Source organism: Oryctolagus cuniculus, chromosome 1 (genome assembly GCF_051225735.1).
Source record: "Oryctolagus cuniculus isolate XC-2025 breed Fujian yellow rabbit chromosome 1, ASM5122573v1, whole genome shotgun sequence".
NCBI classification, from domain to species: domain Eukaryota; kingdom Metazoa; phylum Chordata; class Mammalia; order Lagomorpha; family Leporidae; genus Oryctolagus; species Oryctolagus cuniculus.
Window position 1 is genome coordinate 98,519,609 of NC_142867.1, and position 18,228 is coordinate 98,537,836.

At 34.4% G+C, this 18,228-nt stretch overlaps 1 protein-coding gene across 4 annotated transcripts in view; it reads right to left on the reverse strand.

Annotated features, from left to right (window-relative positions):
* Positions 1 to 2,316: 2,316 nt before the first annotated feature.
* Positions 2,317 to 18,228, reverse strand: part of GUCY1A2 (guanylate cyclase 1 soluble subunit alpha 2) — a 354,367-nt gene continuing 338,455 nt past the window's right edge. For all 4 annotated transcript variants that reach the window (XM_051820049.3, XM_089333342.1, XM_089333343.1 and 1 more), the window contains exon 8: positions 2,317 to 15,398. In XM_051820049.3, coding sequence (XP_051676009.1) covers positions 15,191 to 15,398 — 208 coding nt within the window. In that variant the 3' untranslated portion in view covers positions 2,317 to 15,190. The remainder of the gene's footprint in view (positions 15,399 to 18,228) is intronic.

The following is an 18,228-nucleotide window of genomic DNA, read 5'->3' on the forward strand; positions in this document are numbered from 1 at the left end:
AAACTGGGAAATGCATCCCTTGCCTAAACTCCATGTCAATTTTATTACCTGAGTTTGCAAGCAGCACTTTCTGTTATCCAGGTATCACATGGATCCTTAGAGGGCAATTCCTTCAGCTTTGGCTTTTTGAGTTCCTGCCTATAAGAGTTCACATTTAATTCCTGGGACCTGAATGAGTCATGAATCCCGCATGCTCATTTTCCAGTTTTTTTTTTTTTTTAATATCTTAAAGCACACTATATCTCTTCCTTAGCATATGAATAAATATCTTGATGTAAATCAGCTCATGCAAATAGACAACCAGGCTCATTCATCCAATTTCTTCTAAAATTTAATGGCACATTTAATATAACTTAGGATCTATATGTTAGCTTTATCCAGTTGAATTGCATTAATGTTAGAGCCAATGATATAGTGAGATGATGTGTAGAATAATAGAAAATATTTAAATCACATACACTTTATTAAGAGGTAGAACTAGATATCTAAAAGATAAAGTAGGAGCACTGAGCTGCTGGTATATTCTGATTGATGTACTCTTAGTAACATCCTACTAAGCAACACTTATTTGCTTACATAGAAAGTTTATATGAAATCTTGATTATGATTTAAAGACTGTCAACTGTAATTTTGGTCTTTGGAGGGAGATGGATTTGGACCAGTTGTAGGAAATTGGCTCTTATCACAAAAACAACCAACCTCAATGAGGATTCCTAAAATTGAGGCCACCAACATTTAAAAAAAAAGTTTACAGAATTCATGTAAAATGCGTATTCTTTACCATTTGTTTGTCCTTTAAAACCAAACCATGATTTTTAGGTTGGCTCCTTATGTGTTGCGCATTGAAAAAATATTAGTCCTATACACAGCATCAAAGATTATTTTTAAATCTAAGCCATTACCTTCTTTAAAATGAGAACATCAGATAAACTGCATGCTAAAATAAGGAGCTTTGTTACTTCTGGAAGGGCTTTATCTTGTCTTAAAAGAGAACTTGTGTCAGTCTTCCCTTGTTGAGGTTCAGCAAGAAGAATGGGAAAATAATTTGTTTTCATTGAAAATCTGGGCTGAGAGAAGCAGAGTTGTCAAACTGGATGGAGATACTTTCTTAGGGCTGTCTAGCTAATCAAATGTGCAGCTGAATTTGATCTTGAGTCTCTAAACATCACGCACTTAAAACTATAACAACTTGTTCTTGGCATATATGTTTCTGTGATCATAACCTTCTCCTTAAAGACAAATATTCCAATAAAAACTTGATAAGGCACTTCTGTATAGCTTCTTAAAAAAGGGATTTATTTATTTGAAAGGCGGGGTGATCTTTGTTTTCTGTCTCTCCTCTGCCACTCTGTCTTTTAGGAGAAGCCTTAGTAGGCACATTGGATCAGATGTGGAGAATTGAACCCAGAAGGGCATTTCCTCATCATATTGGAAAATGGCCTAGGTTGAAGTCTAAAGCTGAAACTGCCAAACTGTCATCTTTGCAGTACTGGGGAGATTAAGGTCTCTTACTTCCTTTGTTCTGGTCATTCTAATTGTCAGTGTAGGGGCGGCTCTTTTTGGCATAATTCATAGAACGGCTCTTCTATTCAACCACATCATTAGCCACTTTTAACTTGAATGCCTGGCACATAACACAGGAGGAAGCCCCTGTGGATTTCCACTTGTCCTGTCCCCTCCCTCCTTCCCTCTCTTCCTCACTCTCCCTTTCTCCCTTTCTATCCCTGCCTTCCTCCCTCTCTCCCTTCTTCCCCTTTCAAATAAATAAAATGAATAAGTTTAGAAAAAAGACCAAACAGTCATGGAGGGAGAGAGTCCATAAAATAATAATGACTTGATTTTGTAAACATAGTTTGCTGGAGTTTAGGAACATTGGATTTAAATGGTCTTCTATGTGTTGCATCTAATCTAACTTTTGGCAAGGGCTCTGACAGGCACTCAGTGGGCATTCAATTGATATTTTCTTGTGACAGTAAAATGTATGATTGTTCTGTCTTTACAAGGAAGCAACCACTTGGTCAATTGACAGGCAAATTATGTCTTTTCTGTCACATAGAGGGCTTAACACTACAATAACCACAACCCACCTATTTTGTCTAGTGTTATGAGAATTAGAGATTTCATATTATAAAAATATTTCAAAGTTGGTCCTGCTGAATATCATGTTAGGAGCTTCATTTTCAGTGATAAAAGCAATACACTGTGACCATTCAATTCATTCATTCATTTGACCCCTTATCCTTGCCTCTGGAATTAATTTTTATCCATAGTCCCTGTCATTCACAGCATGAAAAAATATGCCAAAGGAATCACAACTCTGTTTTGATATCATTTATTAATTTAAATATTTTATGTGACAGTTTGGACTTTCCAAGGCAAATAAATGAGCGACTTAGACAGCTGTGCAGTGATTTATGTAAATATAACACACAATTGGTATTTCCACTTTGCTTCACATGACTCCCAAGTTCCCATCACTCATTTTTCATATACAAATTCATCTTGTTCTGCAGTCTGTAAATACAAAGACTGCTGTATCATGAAACATGCTATTTACATTGTACATGATTTAGAGTAATTACAAATAAATGAATAAAAAGTGGTGTTACATGAAAAAGATAGAGGATATTTATATTCCTGTAAGTGCTTATATACTTTTTACATGTGCTACTGTTAAGATTCTAATGAAATGAGGCATATTTTACTATTTTAATTAGAAAGTTTTTCTAAACATGTACTACTGAATAAAAGAAAACCAAAATATAATATGAAACACTAAATAAAACTTTTTAAAATTAATGGTACAGGTTTAAGAGCTGCATTCATTTATTTAAAAAAAAAACAAAAAATAGCTTGACATTTAAAAATATATGCAATTTATGCATGCCCTACATATATATTAGTATATTTACCTGGTATCGTTTGATGACATTGTAATTTAACTTTGTTGTAACTAGATATTTAAAAGAAATGATTCACAAAGTATAATCTGATAGCAAAATAGCAGATATACAATATTATTTACATAGCAAGCCAAACCAAAAATTTAGACCCATGAAATTGCAGCAAACAAATTGGCCAGAATGTTAAAATATTCATATATTTGGTTTAGTTAAAAAGTACTCCATGCAGATAAAGGTAATAAATGCATATCATATTATAACTACATGTTTTCATTGAGTGCGTTGGGAAACCTATTTTTATTATATATAGTGCCTGAATGTCTGGTGGAAATGCATTGGCTGTATATTTTATGCATTGAAATGGGCAGGACTAAGTGTGGTATCTAAAGCATTGGTCGGGAAATGGGACCCTTTGGTTTTGTAAAATGGCTACTCACAGTTGAGTCAGAATTCAGGTAGGTTAATTTTGAAATGAAGAATGATATGTATTATTCCTGGAATGCACTTAATTTGTATATTTTAAAAGCATAATGAGACAGTTTTATCATGTGATTACCAAAGTTATAATGTAGTTGCAGGCAGCTTTTATAAAACTTGACATTTTCAAAGGCAAAACTCTCAGGATAATTTTTTTTTTCCAATAGAGAAAAAGCCTTTCAACCAACTCTAAAATAAATCAAAGTATTTCTCTCCATGGGCCATTTTTTGTTTGATCCTAACCTGACTTTCACCGCAGTCATAATCTGCCATGACGATGTGAATCAATTTCCACATAGTGGGATTGAATTTTGCTACAAATTTGTAAAGGAGACAACGAGTTAGCTTGTGAACTTATCTGGGGCCACAAGATAGCAATTCAGGAAGGCGCAACTAATTAGTGGGGAAAATGCTTTTGAGATTATGGCTGTTTAAATTTCATCTGTTTTCCTCAACAAGATTTCTTCTGTCTTTACAACACCTATTAAACATATTTTCCATAGAAATAAAAGTGGCAAAGGTATTAGAAGTCCTATTTCTTTATCTGAACATATCTTAATGTTGACTCCCATGTTAAGGCAAATTTTTCTTAACAGTGAAAATCACAGGAAGAAAATATTTTCATAGCTTCCAGTTTATATGGTAACTGCCTATTTTTCCACAATTTCAAAATTGATTAGTTGACCTCAAATAAATAAAAGTAAATTAATATAAAATTTCTTCCCTAAGTTTTTCATACTCTTTCATTTGACTACCTGATCTGCTGGAGTTTGACACCTGAGGTTCATAACAAATTCAAATAAGAAACAGGAACCCAAATCTAAAAGATATTTGGCTTATTGAAACTGTCCTAGAGAGCTAAAAGCTATACTATTTCCAAATGATTTCCTAATAATGAATACAAATTTATAAGAAAAAAACTTAAGTGGTCTGAATAGTAATATATTACCATGAAAAAAAAGATTTAGAAACTAAATCCCTTTAAATATTAAGATTTGCTCAAATTATTAAAACGTTGGTAGGAAGATCCTTCATTATTACTCTCAAATAATATATTTTTACTTATGAGTCAAATATTATACTAGAAATGGTTTAATTTTGTCTGGAAAGAGTCTTTGGATTGGTATTTGTACAGGATCAATCCTTTGCTATAGCACAATGACCCAAGCTGTGTGTTTTTGAAGAGCATGGTGATTTGTTAATTCTGATGAATTCAAAATTATAGTTAAAGACAACTATCACAATATGGGCTAACACTTCCAAAGCACGGAGCTAAGAAATATGAAATACATTGTGTATTGCTTTTCCATAGAGTAGTTATAAAACGGATGACAAAAGTGTTCAGACCCTCAAAAAAGAACTCACATTTCAGAGGCATACCAAAGAAGTAAGACAATGTATCATTCATCTCTAGATAAAGAGCCAGTAAAATAAACTCATACTTAGTGTATTTACCATATTGGGAAATGTTCAAAAAGCAATTTTTCTTGCAAATAGAAAAAGCTTTTTTAATTTTTATTTACTCATATCCAAGTAAAAATTGGACTACTTGAAAATAAGAACTTTCTAAATCAACACATTCCCAGGAGCCAAAGATAGATTATGCAAAGAGGTTAACCCTGATATTTCTGAAGAACAAAAATAGGTGACAAAGAACACATATTTTATAGTCCCAGATTTGTCTTGATTGACAAACCTTTGGAAGCTAAGGTCTCTGTTCTCTTAGTTGCTTGTGCTCAAATCTCTAAGTGTGCACCTTCCTTCCTTCCCTTAACTCATAAGTCCACAGTGTTCAATCATGTGAAAGTGAAGAGAGGCCCAAAGCCAAATGGTAATATGTTATTATCATGGACCTTATAGGTATTGGAAATAAGTAAGTAAAGGAGGGAACAAAGGAAGAAAGAGACAAAGTCGGGGGTGGGGGCGTAGGTAGTAAAAATAACAGGAGTCCAGTATGCTGATGAGCTTTCAAAGATCTGAGTAGTTTACTGCACACTATAACTTCCTGTGCAACCCTTGCCTTTTACACTAACCGGGAGTGGTATTCAGAATTGATACTAAACTCTACTAATATTCAAGTTATAGCTATACTTGATACTTGGACTCTTACATGGTTGCATCATTAGCATAAAGGCTATATTAAGGTTTAATTAGATCATGTACCAAATATTGATTGAAGACATGCTCAATTTTTCCAGTAGAAAATAAATTTTCCTCTTGGGCAAATACAATTTGAGAAGTTCTTTCTGTGTCTTTAAATATTCACTTTGATTAGCATATTAAGTTAAAAAAATGGGACAACTCTTATCAGGTAAGCATTTCATTTTAGTAAGAGAATTCTTTTAGAATAAGAGAGTGTCTTTAAGAATCAAAAGAAAAAGCAATGGTTACCCATTATTCCAGGTCATTGAGTTACATAAAAAATACAAGCATGAATTATCCAAGTGTCTGGTGATTACTTAAAGCAAATTTAAATTATAGGAATAATAATTATAGCTGCCATCCACTAATAATTATCTTTACGCAAGAGTAAAAATTAAAGAATTTTTCTAACCCCACCCCCAAATTACTTTAAAAAATTACACATCTCTCTGGTTTATTTATACCTTGTTGACTATAATCAGATGTGTCATCAGATAATTTATTCTTACGAAAACTTCCCAAAGACTTCAATAGCAATTTGAAAGTCCACACCAAGGTTAGGGTTTGGTTTCAAAATGGTCATTTACTCCTATAAAACTAAGGAGGAAGTCTGCATGTTGTAGACAAATCTACTGGGTACTTCTGTAATTTGCTTCACTTTACAGAGATTGTACTATATAAAGCAAAATTTTAAAAATGAGTTTAAAAAAAGTAACTTTAAATGCTAAGAATAGAAAGAAGGGTTTCAAGTGCTAATATACAAAATATTTGTCCAGATCACTCCAGTCTTAGAAGAAACTACATTTACTTCCTAACCTTGAAAGTCAGTGACGTTTAAGAAAATGCTCTGGGAGGAAGTATAAGTAAAATTGTTTTAGGAATTGAGGTTTCATTGGGAATGGTAGTGCACAGTTTCTTGGTAGAGACGATACAGGAATACTTATATCATTAAATTATTGTTAATATTCAAATGATTTGAACATTAATTGACTTTGACTTAGATTTTATTCTGAGGAGTTTGAGGTGCTGTGCTCAGTACCATAAAGTGAGCATGTCTGCATACAGTATTATTTGACTCTTACCGTTAACACCTAAGTTGTTCAAAGTTTAACATTTTAAGTAAAATAATGTTTCCAAATATGCAAACCACAACTCAATGCCACCATTTCGAAGTTTGTCTTATTTATGATATCTTTGCTTCTGTATCAAATGGCAAATATGGAGGAAAAAAAAATCACCGAAAAGTCATTCATAACTGTTATCACAAGATCAAGTCTTAAGGGATCCAGAAAAAAATTTCTTTCTCACTGACTTTTAACAGGTTTAGAAAACTTTCAAACATCCCTAATATTCTCAGTTTGAAATATAAATAAATCTTGTCCTGACTCTTTTGGGAAAATAAATGTTCCGATTTGTTTCTGCCTTTCAGAAAAAAAAAAAAATTCTAGTTTAAACCAACTCAGTCTGCATTAACTGGGTACCTGTAAGTGAAAAATCTGACGATTAAAGACTACCTGACTGTTTTTGACCTTAGAACACCGGGAGCACAGCGTGATCTCACCCCAATCAAGTGTGGTGAGGTAATGCTCTCCCCACTCACACTTTGTGGAACATCTGCAGAGGATTGGCTCAGTCTGTAAAGGCTTCTTTCTGCTCTACAGTTGAGCATTTATTTTGCTAGCAGTCATATCTCAACTTGAGAGGAGTGTGAAAAAGAATATGCAATATAGGCTAGCTCCCCAAAATGATTTTTCTCTAGATTTTAGGATACAAAATCAATATTTCAAGTCTTTGTGATTAAACTTCCCAACTTGAGAAAGACACAATTTCTATAATCTCTGAACAAAAACATCAAAAAGAAGGCTTAAAACTGCATTTTTTCTCACCGAATATTAGTCATGTTATAAAAGGAAAAATGTTTTAATATCACTTGCCCACTTAGTCTGTCCTTTTGTGGAAATTTTAGCAGACTTTTCTGTGACATGGCACAGCTGGTAACTGGCCTTTTTTGTTTCTTCAATCCAGATGTTCTGACACCTTCCTTTACCTTAATCTTTGTAGCCACATCTGGTTCTCTCTGCCACCTTCAGAGTTTCTATTCATATCTCTGAGATCCTAATCCCAGTTTCACTGAGATTCACAGCCAAAAGGTTGGCACTACCTCTTAAGAAAACTGAAAATAGTTCAATAAGGTCAATCCTCTCTCTCTCGCTCTCCTTTTTAAAAATAACACTGGCCAATAATCAAACACATCTTTTGGTTTTCATTAAACCATTAAACTACTACGGAAGCTACCTATCTTTTTAGAGAATACATGTATATATACCTTCCTGAAGAAAAGTTAAATCTTTGCTCAATCTTACCTACACCTGCACCCTCTACTCTCTCCATCTGTCTCTCTGTCCTCCTATCTGTCTGAGATGTGACATCCAGGCAGCAAAATGCAAGGGACTGTTTGACAACGTGAGGTGTGGTACTGAGAAGCAATTTTGTACATTTCTGACATCATCCCAATTATTTTTCTGTCCTACTTATGTTTGTCATCGAATAGACCATAGTAAAAATATTTAATAAACTCCCTTCTTTATCTCCAAATACAAAAAAAAAGCCTCAAAGGAAGATTAAATATAAACTGATTCATCAATTTGAAAATATATATAAAAAGAACCAAATGCAAACTATTACTTAGGCTTGACACTTAGTTATCCTTCTCTTTTCTGCTTTCAAATACTATTCAATATTAAACACTGATCAGAGATTAGATGGATAAACTGAGAAATTTGGTATATTTAAGAGTTTCAAATAAAGAATTGCCCTTATCAACCCTGTATACTTAATAAGGGGTTAAGCATCCAATGGTATACAAAAAGTTAACTATCAAAATTTTCTCAGTGAATCAACAATTCTGTTTGATATTGATGGAGGAAGATTCCAAATTATGGATACGAGGATGCTATGGTAATTTTTGCTATAGGTAAGAGAAAAATTTTGGCAAATCCACCATTCCCATTCTGTTCAGGTTCAGGACCAGAGAAGAGTTTACCTGGGTAGGCAGAAGTAGGAGCTGTAATCTTATCTACATGCATAGGATTGGATTCTAAACTAATAATCTGACAATCAGACATTGTTGACTGAAACTTAAGTTTACCTGTCGCATTAAACTGTAATTTTAATGTTATTCTAAATGATGGAACTATAAATGTAACAATTAAAAAATTATAATTGACCCACATCTGATTAAAATTATACTGCAGAAAGACTAAAATATGAATTATTTTGAAAACTGAGATCTAGTTTTTTTAATATTATGATATGACTGTTTCTAGACATTTATTAATTGTACTACAGATGACTTTCAACCCATTATATTTTGAACCTAAAATACTATTATACTTAGTAAACATTAATGTAGCTGTCATTAAACAGTGGCACTGTTTTCATCTTTAATCTTTCTTTCCATACCTTACCAGAACGAAATTTATGTTGGTTTGTCCTAGGACTCCCCTACATTTTTGTAAAACCTACTTTCTCAATCAACTCTTCTAACCTATGCTCTACTTGTACTCATTTCTCCATCTGCAACTTGCTCCTTACTATTTTATACTACAAAGATCCAAAGATTTGGGCACAATTACATATAATATATAAATCTTTTCAAGAGGAATAAAAATCATATTATAATTAATTTTAAAATTATATACCATAAATATTCTGATGGGAGTATATTATTTACTTTATAGCATGTTTGCGAATGAATAACTTCTATGGTAGATTGAGCATGGTGTTTGCCCAAACGTTTTATATCTGAATCGTCATTTGTTAAGCATTTTGCTATAGAATAGTAAATATCTTTAAAAAGTCCATGTCAGCTATATTATTGCTTAGGACAAAGCATGTCTCTATTTCTTCAAAGGTTCTCTGAAGAGCACAGAAGTGCAAGTTTTATATGGCATCATCACCATGGCTTAAATTATTGCTTGAAAGGTTATTACAAGGTATTGCTAAGACATCACTTTCAGATGAATGTACAATTCATATGTGAAAAGTACATAGTGAGACTTAAGTTGGTATCTTTTCATAACATCAGATTCAAAGTATGAAGAAGTAGAGTTGTCAATCCACATTTATTTCTATGTCCTAAAGTACGTAGCTTATGCCTTGGTGGTGAGGATCAGCAAATGTTATGATATACTGCCCAGCTTTGGCAGTAACTAAGAAAATGTACCGTATCAAGTATGCCTAATAGCCCTATAGTGAGCAATATTCATCCCTCATGCTTGTCAGTGTTGTCTTCTATCTCTAATAAGTTTGAAGATTCGTGCTCACAAAGCAGATTATAAATTTGAAACCAAAGCTAAAAGTAAAACTTGTGAGGAAAAATATGAAACCTAGAGTATTTAACTTTTCAAAACAGCTACAGATGAATAACACACTGCTCTGTCAATCTACTTGTACTTCGAATGAATGGGATTATATAAATACTCTTCAATGATCTTTAAATCTAGATGTATACTATTTAGAGTGATTTCCAAAATACAGATTGCTAGGTCTTACCTGAGACCTACTAAATATAAATCTCTGGAAGTAGAACCTAGTAATTTGTATTTCTAAAACTCACTAGGTAATTCTTATGATGTCAGCCGGATATTTCCAAGTAGATCTGTTGAACCACTGAGTTAGGTCATTTCTCAATAAGGGTGAGATGGCAATGAGGTACCTGACCGAAACTGTGATCTGGTCACAATGTATTAGAAACAGACACAAACTTTACTTCTCTACATTCCCAAATCTTTCCAAAAAATTGACTTCCTTTAATCATGTAACATATACATTCAATAAACACACACACACAAAGAATATTCATTACTTTGTAAAATAGTTTCACAATATGAGACTAGCTGTGATTGTTCCTGTACAATAATAAATGTAATAATTAACTATGTTTTCTTTTTCAATGAAAGGAAAGAAGGAAAAAGGAACAAAGGGAGGAAAGAAAAAAAATGGCAGGACAATAATACTTAGGTTTCAGTTGCTTGAATAAAGTGTGAGGAAGGAATTTTGCACACTATCTCAATATACTCTGACAAGATTTTGTTAGTCTGTAGCTAACATCACTGTCTGCTCGTCATTCACCACCACAGGAATCCTGAAATTGTGTCCATAGCTGGGGTCGGTGTACCCATTTAACAGTAATTTTTGTTCAATCGTGTTAACACAATTTATGTACACATAAAACCAGCTGACTGTGAACTAAATATATCATAAAGCCATCATTCAGAGTGGAATATGTTATATTTTAATGATTAAGTCTCACTAGCATAGTGATTTTTGGGTTACATCTCATAAAATATGCTTATAGAAACCTGAAATTATCATTTCTGCAGCTTAAAGTCTGTCAACTAAAAGATAGAAATAACTAAGATATAATATGAGGCTTGGTTCTTGGACTTGAGTTTCTTGGTGTTGCTGACTGAAAGGCTTTTGGTGTAGTCCAAAGCCTGTTAAGGGTCATGTATAATGAATTCCAAAGGAAGATTCAGAATCATTACATGGAGTGATTGGAGTTAGATTCTATTTTGAAGGAGGTGCAGAGGGCTAAGCTGCAGATGTGAGCAATGCACTTGACAAAAGCTCATTTCAGAACCAAATTGTTGCTCAAGCCTGGAACTGAGTGGGTCTGTAGGCCTGAATCAAGCAACAGCTATGCTGTGGCATGCCAAGTTTGGAAGAGAAAATGGTGTTTGTTAACGGAGTCAGGCTTGAAGGGATGGTACATTCTCCAGAAACAGTGTGAAGTGAGAGAGGCTGAGATAGGTCCAGTTGTGTGAAAAATGTTTGTGTAGGTTCTTTACTTTCTGCTCTAGGCCTCTGCAATCCTGCCCCAGCAAGTCAGGAACCCAGAAGCCTGCAATAAATACATTCAGTGATGGTCATAATCTTAAGTTCCCTCTTGGTATCGCACAACTTTAGATACACTACTTCAGTAGGTGGCAACATGATTCTCTTCAAAACACAGAGCTTGGTAGTTTTCCAAATACTCTGTGGTTTTTCCTTTTGACCTATCGATTTACTTTTTGCTTTATTACTGAAGCTCAGGGGAATTTTCAAATATAAAAGCCTTGCAGCACTTGAGAATGAAAATTTCTTTAGGTTGCTTTTGTCTTGTTCTGCTTTGTTTCTCCTGGAGAGGCACACACTTTCACACTTTCACATTAAAATAGTTTCCTGATGTCACTGTCACTGGACAAGAAGTGTGAGACATGAGAGTTAATATCTTAAGTGTTGAATCCACAGAGCCTTTCTCTAGTCTCAAGAATCAGTGTCTTCAAGTCACAAGAGGTCACAGCCCACTGGATTCCACACACTTCGAGTATTTAAGGGAATTGCAAAACAATTTAAAATACGAGAAGAGATTAATGTAGAGGCCAATTTTAAACAGTTGGATTACATGTTACATAGATGTTGTATCTTCTCTATCCCATGCTGCAAAGCATAGATACCTAACTAAATGTTCTTCTGAGGCATATTACTCTTATTCGGGCCAATGTTAAATATTGGTTAAGGTTCACAAAGGAGTTACTGTACAGCAAGTTTTGAATAAATATTTTGGGATGCTGATGTTGTTAGATAACGATAGACTTGCAAATGGTGGCATTCTGTCCATCAAAATGATCCAGTGCTTTGGTATGGATGACTTCTTGTTATATAGTGCCTTTGACAAATTAGCTTTTTGAAAGGACACTGAAACACGGGTATTATAAATGTTATATGTTAAAGTATTCCTTTTTGAGTGGATTAAAGCTATTAACGCAGGTTAATATCACTTGGTTTCTAGGAGAACATTGTTTAAATTCCTTCTACTGTCACATTAAAATGCATATTGTTTATGCATTGTAAGTAAGTGAGGATAGTATACAGATGTCAGTCAAATGAAATGGCAAATGCCACCATATTTTTATAGTTATAATTCCAAAGGTACAATATGTAGACTGTGTTATGTGACATAACTGCAGCTAAAATGAACAAATTGTTTATAGTACCTTGCAAACAAATATGGCAATAGTAACTGTAATAGTTAACTGGAATAGATTGGTAAAATGATAGCAAATTAGAACATTGCTACATTGTATAGCTTCAAAAACACATTTAGATTACATGGTAAGAAAATTGTGGTTTACATCCTGTCTGATATATAATAGATCTCTGGTATATTTCAGTGTGACATTTGTGACACTTAAATGGCTACCTCTTTTCTAAGAAAATCGTATAAACTAATACACAGTGATTGTTCTGACAAATTGGGAGTATACATGTAATACTTCTCTCAATCCCTCTCACCAATTGTCAGATAATGGAGTGGATTTCCAATAATGTTTTTAAAATACAGCTGCTTCCCACAGATATTCTTAAGTACAGCAAGGATAACCATGTGTTTAGAATAGCTGCTTAGACAAACCTTTACAAAAGGCAGAAATAGATTGGATGGTTTCTGAAAGTCCCTTTCAGGCTTTTGTTACAAGACACATTATCACAAACACATGTATTTATTTAATACATTATAAACTCTAAATTGCTGCACAGAATAAGCATAAATGACTTCAGTGAGCTGGGTTATTGCCCATGTTCCTGTGCTGTCATGAGCCCATCAGTGTTTTAGCTAAGATATTTTCTAACATCAGCATGAACAAAGAGGCGCTCCCAGACTGTTCCATCCACACTTTCTGCATACCACCCACTGCCCTCCATGAAACAAATGTGTTAATCTCTCAGTCCCCTGCAGAGATTTCTTTGTGAGTAATTATTTCCATGATAATATCCTGTCCTCAGCCCACAGGGTCTTCCATCAAGCCTCCTCTCCCCCATGAATCTAAAAACAGACCTAGGAGTAGGGAAGAGGATAGCAAACAGGGTATAGAGAGCTCAGGGCCCATGTCCCACCAACCCACTAGTAACTTTATAGACCAGGATGAGAATAGAGCTCACATTATAAACAGGGTCAGGATTATAACAAATACTGTGCACGCTGATAAATATTTTCTAGCCATACACTTAGAGAATGTAAAAAACATTAAGTGACCTCACAGACTGCAATGGGAATTTGTTACATACTTCTTAGCTGAGTTACACCCTACCCAAATCTTGATGCAGCTAACAACCATGAAAGGAAAAAAAAATATATTACATTCAGTAGACATTTGCTACCAATGACTATAACTACTGGATTAAGAAAATGTCCACTCCAAAGTTTTAAGGAAACGGATTCTTCCAGCTCATTAACATTAATAGAAATGTAGATTTTATGTCTGATCAGAAATAGGAAAACTCTGGACATACCATTCTCCTAATTTCAGTGGGAGCCTATAATATTTTCATGCAGTGTTGATTAATGGGAGCAGGTCTTTTAGCAGAACATGTGATGGCAACCTACCTATAACTACAGAGACTACTAGTTCTGAGTTAGACCCAGTTTAGTGTTCATAAACATGGTTCACTGAATTTAAAGGTCACATCATTAAACTGCAGATTTGTTTTTAGTCCCAAAACAGGGCTTTCCTTTTCTTGTGTTATGCAAGGAGAACTGCATGCTTGGCAAAATGTCCAGACACCTTATCACTAATGCCTGTAATCCAGGGATTTGTTCTAAGAGTGGGAGTCAGGCCTTAGAGGGCACCAACTGGGGACAGGGCAGGGGTTATTAACACATGATTTAGTAGCAGACTGTCATTAGAATGCAGTTAAGTGGTGCAAAAGCTACCTGTATTTCCAAATGCTTAGTTGGAAAGGATATCTCTCATCTAGCAACACATTTCATTTTCAGTAGTATTTGTCACAAGATGGCAAAGAGACTTTTCTATAATTTTGGTTACAGATTTGTCAATATTAAATTCCATTTCCCCTGATTTCCATGCTACATTAATTAAATTTAAAAGATACAGTAAGGAGAAAGTTTCCCCAGCATCTGAAATCCCCAGTTATATGTACTCTCAGCCTAAGTACTAGTCTTTTTAAATAAGTGAAACTACATTAGATTAATAGATAGTGTTACATAATAGACCAATAATACATTTGCAAGTTCTGAAAAAAATCTAATAATGTTGTGTGAAATGTAATTACCTAGAAGAGATATGTATAAAAATAGGTAATATCCCTAAAATATTTTGCTTTCATACAATTATTCCTGCTGGGAATGTTACCACACTGCCATGATATATGTATGAAATGTCAGTTCAGAAAAAGAAAATTAGAAAATATTCCTCACTTACTGACTCACTAAATGTAGGAATATGTAATCAAAACTGGCTCTCAAAAGTAGTACAAATATATAGGGAGAGATACCTGTATGTGTGGAAAACAAGAAAACAAGCAATCTATTTACTGGTTGTTTTTGAAAGGGGGCCCATATTTATAATTAAAATGTGTGTGTGTGTGTGTGTGTGTGTTTGACCAAATCACTTAGATGAATGGATACATCTTATTTCCCCTGCGCTTGAGCCTTTTATTGACAGAAATCATCCCCTTTTTCTAGAATTATTGCCTGACCCAACACAGAAATTTCACTATTTGCTCTCAACAAAGCAATGACAGAGAAACAATCTCTTCTATGCTCTTGTTCTGACCCAACTTCTGGGCTTGTGCTTTTGGGAGGAGTCTTTGATGTGCAGCAGGCCTCAGAGACTTGTCTCCCGGAGGAACATGGTGCCGATGTTGTAGGAAACCTTTCTTATCCTTGATGAAGACAGAGAAGGCTTTGGCGGCTTTGGACCAGTCCTTACCTCCAGGAAGTAGCAGATCCCAGGGATTTCCTTTGGGAAATTGTCTGGAAGCTCTTCACGGGACCGTGGAATAAACGTGAAACCTTCTTCTCGTTTTAATAATCTGAAAAATATGGATAATGTGAATTAAAGAGGCAGAGAAAATAGGAGTAATAGAACAGGAACTTTAATGGCTCTGGAAGCCTATCTGTGATGATGCTCAGGGTAACACCTCTATTTCTTTGTGCAGACATGGACTTCATAGGACTGCAAACACTCTGGAAATATTACGGTCTCAGGAAAGATCCCTTATGTCAGAACAAGAAAATAACCAGAGCTATTTGTTCTGCTTGAAAAATGTTTGTTCAAATTTTATTTCTTCTAAAGAGTACTCCTGTGAAATATTTGCTCATTTTTTACTTTTGCCCTAAACAAAGCACTAAGGAAACTGCATAATGCAGGGTTTATGTCAAACCCACAGTTTACTGTGTCTGTAAAACCTGCCCAAATTCTAGAGTGCTCTTCTTAGGTTTTGATGACTCTAGCTGAGCTTTAAATGTCAGTCCTACATGTGACATATGAAGTGGCTGGCCTGCAAACAACATGTCATGACTCTAAGTGTCTGTGATACCTTGCTATTTATTGCTAGCAATCCATATTGTCAAAACTTTAAAACACCTACTAGTCAAACTGCTTTGTTTTTCCCTTCTGGTCATAAGCAGACTAATTCGGAACACTAACACTGGAAGAGATTTGTACTTAAACTTGTCCAGTTAGATGAGAGGCTTGGCTTGATAACCATGTGTAAAAAAGTGGCACAATTCAATTTAACTCAATAGCTCTTAATATATTATTGGTTATTGTCTATGAAAACTCTCCTAAACACTCTTCTGGATGTAATACTTACAACAAAATCTAAGCAGCTCATGGTTTTGACAACAAAGATGGAAACAGAAGAAAAACAGCAAAGAACTCTTCACAATAGAGAACCAAAAAGAAAAGTAATATAAAAGAAGCTTAATGTTTTAACTCAGGCCAGAAATAGAATAAATGATGGGTTTTGTTTCACAAAGCCTATATCTCTGAAAGATTGAAAATGCACAGAATTTCAATAAGCAAATATGGAGAACAATATAATTAAAAGGTTAGCAAGAAAACTGAACAGGAACATGTTTCCAGTCATTTGATAGCATTACAGAATGAGGTTAAGACTAGGGCAGTACATTATAACACATTTTTGAAGTTGTCAACTAAAAGTTTAGACATAATTTGGAAGGCACTGTGGAACAAAACCCCTGGTCTTCTTCCTAAAAACAAATTCATCCTCCTAAGTCAAATTTATGCAAACAGCAGCTCCAGGTAGTACTGAAAAGGGTGAGGGGAAGGAACCATTGTGACAATGAGTGCAAGGACAACAAGAAAGTGTAAGAATTATAAGATCATTGTGAAAGCTATCCACACTAAGGAGAAGAAAAATCCCTCCTTGTCATATGTTCTTAATGTATAAAGAACTACTAATTGAAATGACATCTGCCAATAGTTGTCACTGTTAGAATATGAGCAGTCACCTTCCCTATTCATTAGTTGGCTCTGCGGCATCAACCAACCCAAGAGTGAGAATTTTCAAATTTCAATTTTTATATCTACATTGAACACATACAGATGTTCTGTTAATATTTCCACAAAACACTACAATATTTATGAAGCACTTAAATCACGTTAGGGATTCTAAGTAATATAGAACTTAAACTATGGAGAATATGTCATTAAGCCATTTTATAAAGAACACTCAGGCATCCTCAGACTCTGTATCTGCAGGGGATTGTACCAGAACCCTCATGGATACCAAGAGACCACTATGTTCACCTACATGAACCACATTCTACTATTCTTCTAAAGTATAAAAGAAGAGTTCTGTTTCTCTAATAATATTATACAATGATTATATTAGTTTGGGATAAAAGGAAGTGAGGCTCTTTATAACATTTCAGAATTCTTTCAGGATCCTCATCTCACTTTATCCACATAACATAACCTTACATAAAACTTAAAATGCTGCTCTCTGCCAGTCCCATGGAGGGTTAAAATAAGTTCAGAATAAGTTAGAATAGTTTCTCAAGGAAACAACACAGTAGTGGCAGTGGAACTGGGATCTAGATCTGCTAACTTCTAATTAAGCACATCCCTACAATAAGCAACAGGAATATTCTGACTGTTTTGTCACAAAACTACACTGAGACATAAGTGGCGCAGTCATAGCATTCATCAGTATTGTTTGCTTCCTTTTCAACACACAGCTGGCCATTTTCTTTACATAAAATATGTAATCACTTCAGGAATAAAATGTAAACACTGGATTAACTTAGTAGTAAATTTCAAAATGATTTTACTAAGAGCAAATAGTAATCTATGTGCAACATGTGAGTGTCAACCATTTGCTTAGTACTTGTGATATGCTTAGTACTTGATAGTTTTCTAAATGGAGAAAAGTAAGGGGATATATACAGAAAAAATTAATATAATTTGAAAGACAAGAAATACTCAAATTAGCAATACAAGACAGTATATGATACAACATGCAATGCAATGCAAAGGAAGATATTATGCATAATAAAGGAAGAAGTGATGACTGTGGACTTAAGTACAAAACTTAAGAATCAGAGCAATCAAGTCCACATTCATGGACTGTAAGAGTCAGAAACTAAATCTTTGCAAAAAGTTTCCTTAGGACACCATAATCAACAACTGGGACTCTGCATGACCTACAGTCCTCTTACAATCTCTGATGCTGTCAAATTTCTCTCTTTTGTAGATGGTTTGCCTCACCTTGGTCATTACATTTGCTACAGTTGGAAACTTCTAATAGATAAAATTGGGTTAACATTTATGAAAGCATTTGTAAATGACAACAAGAAGAGGTCACCACCTGCTTCAGATGCCAGAACTCTTAAATA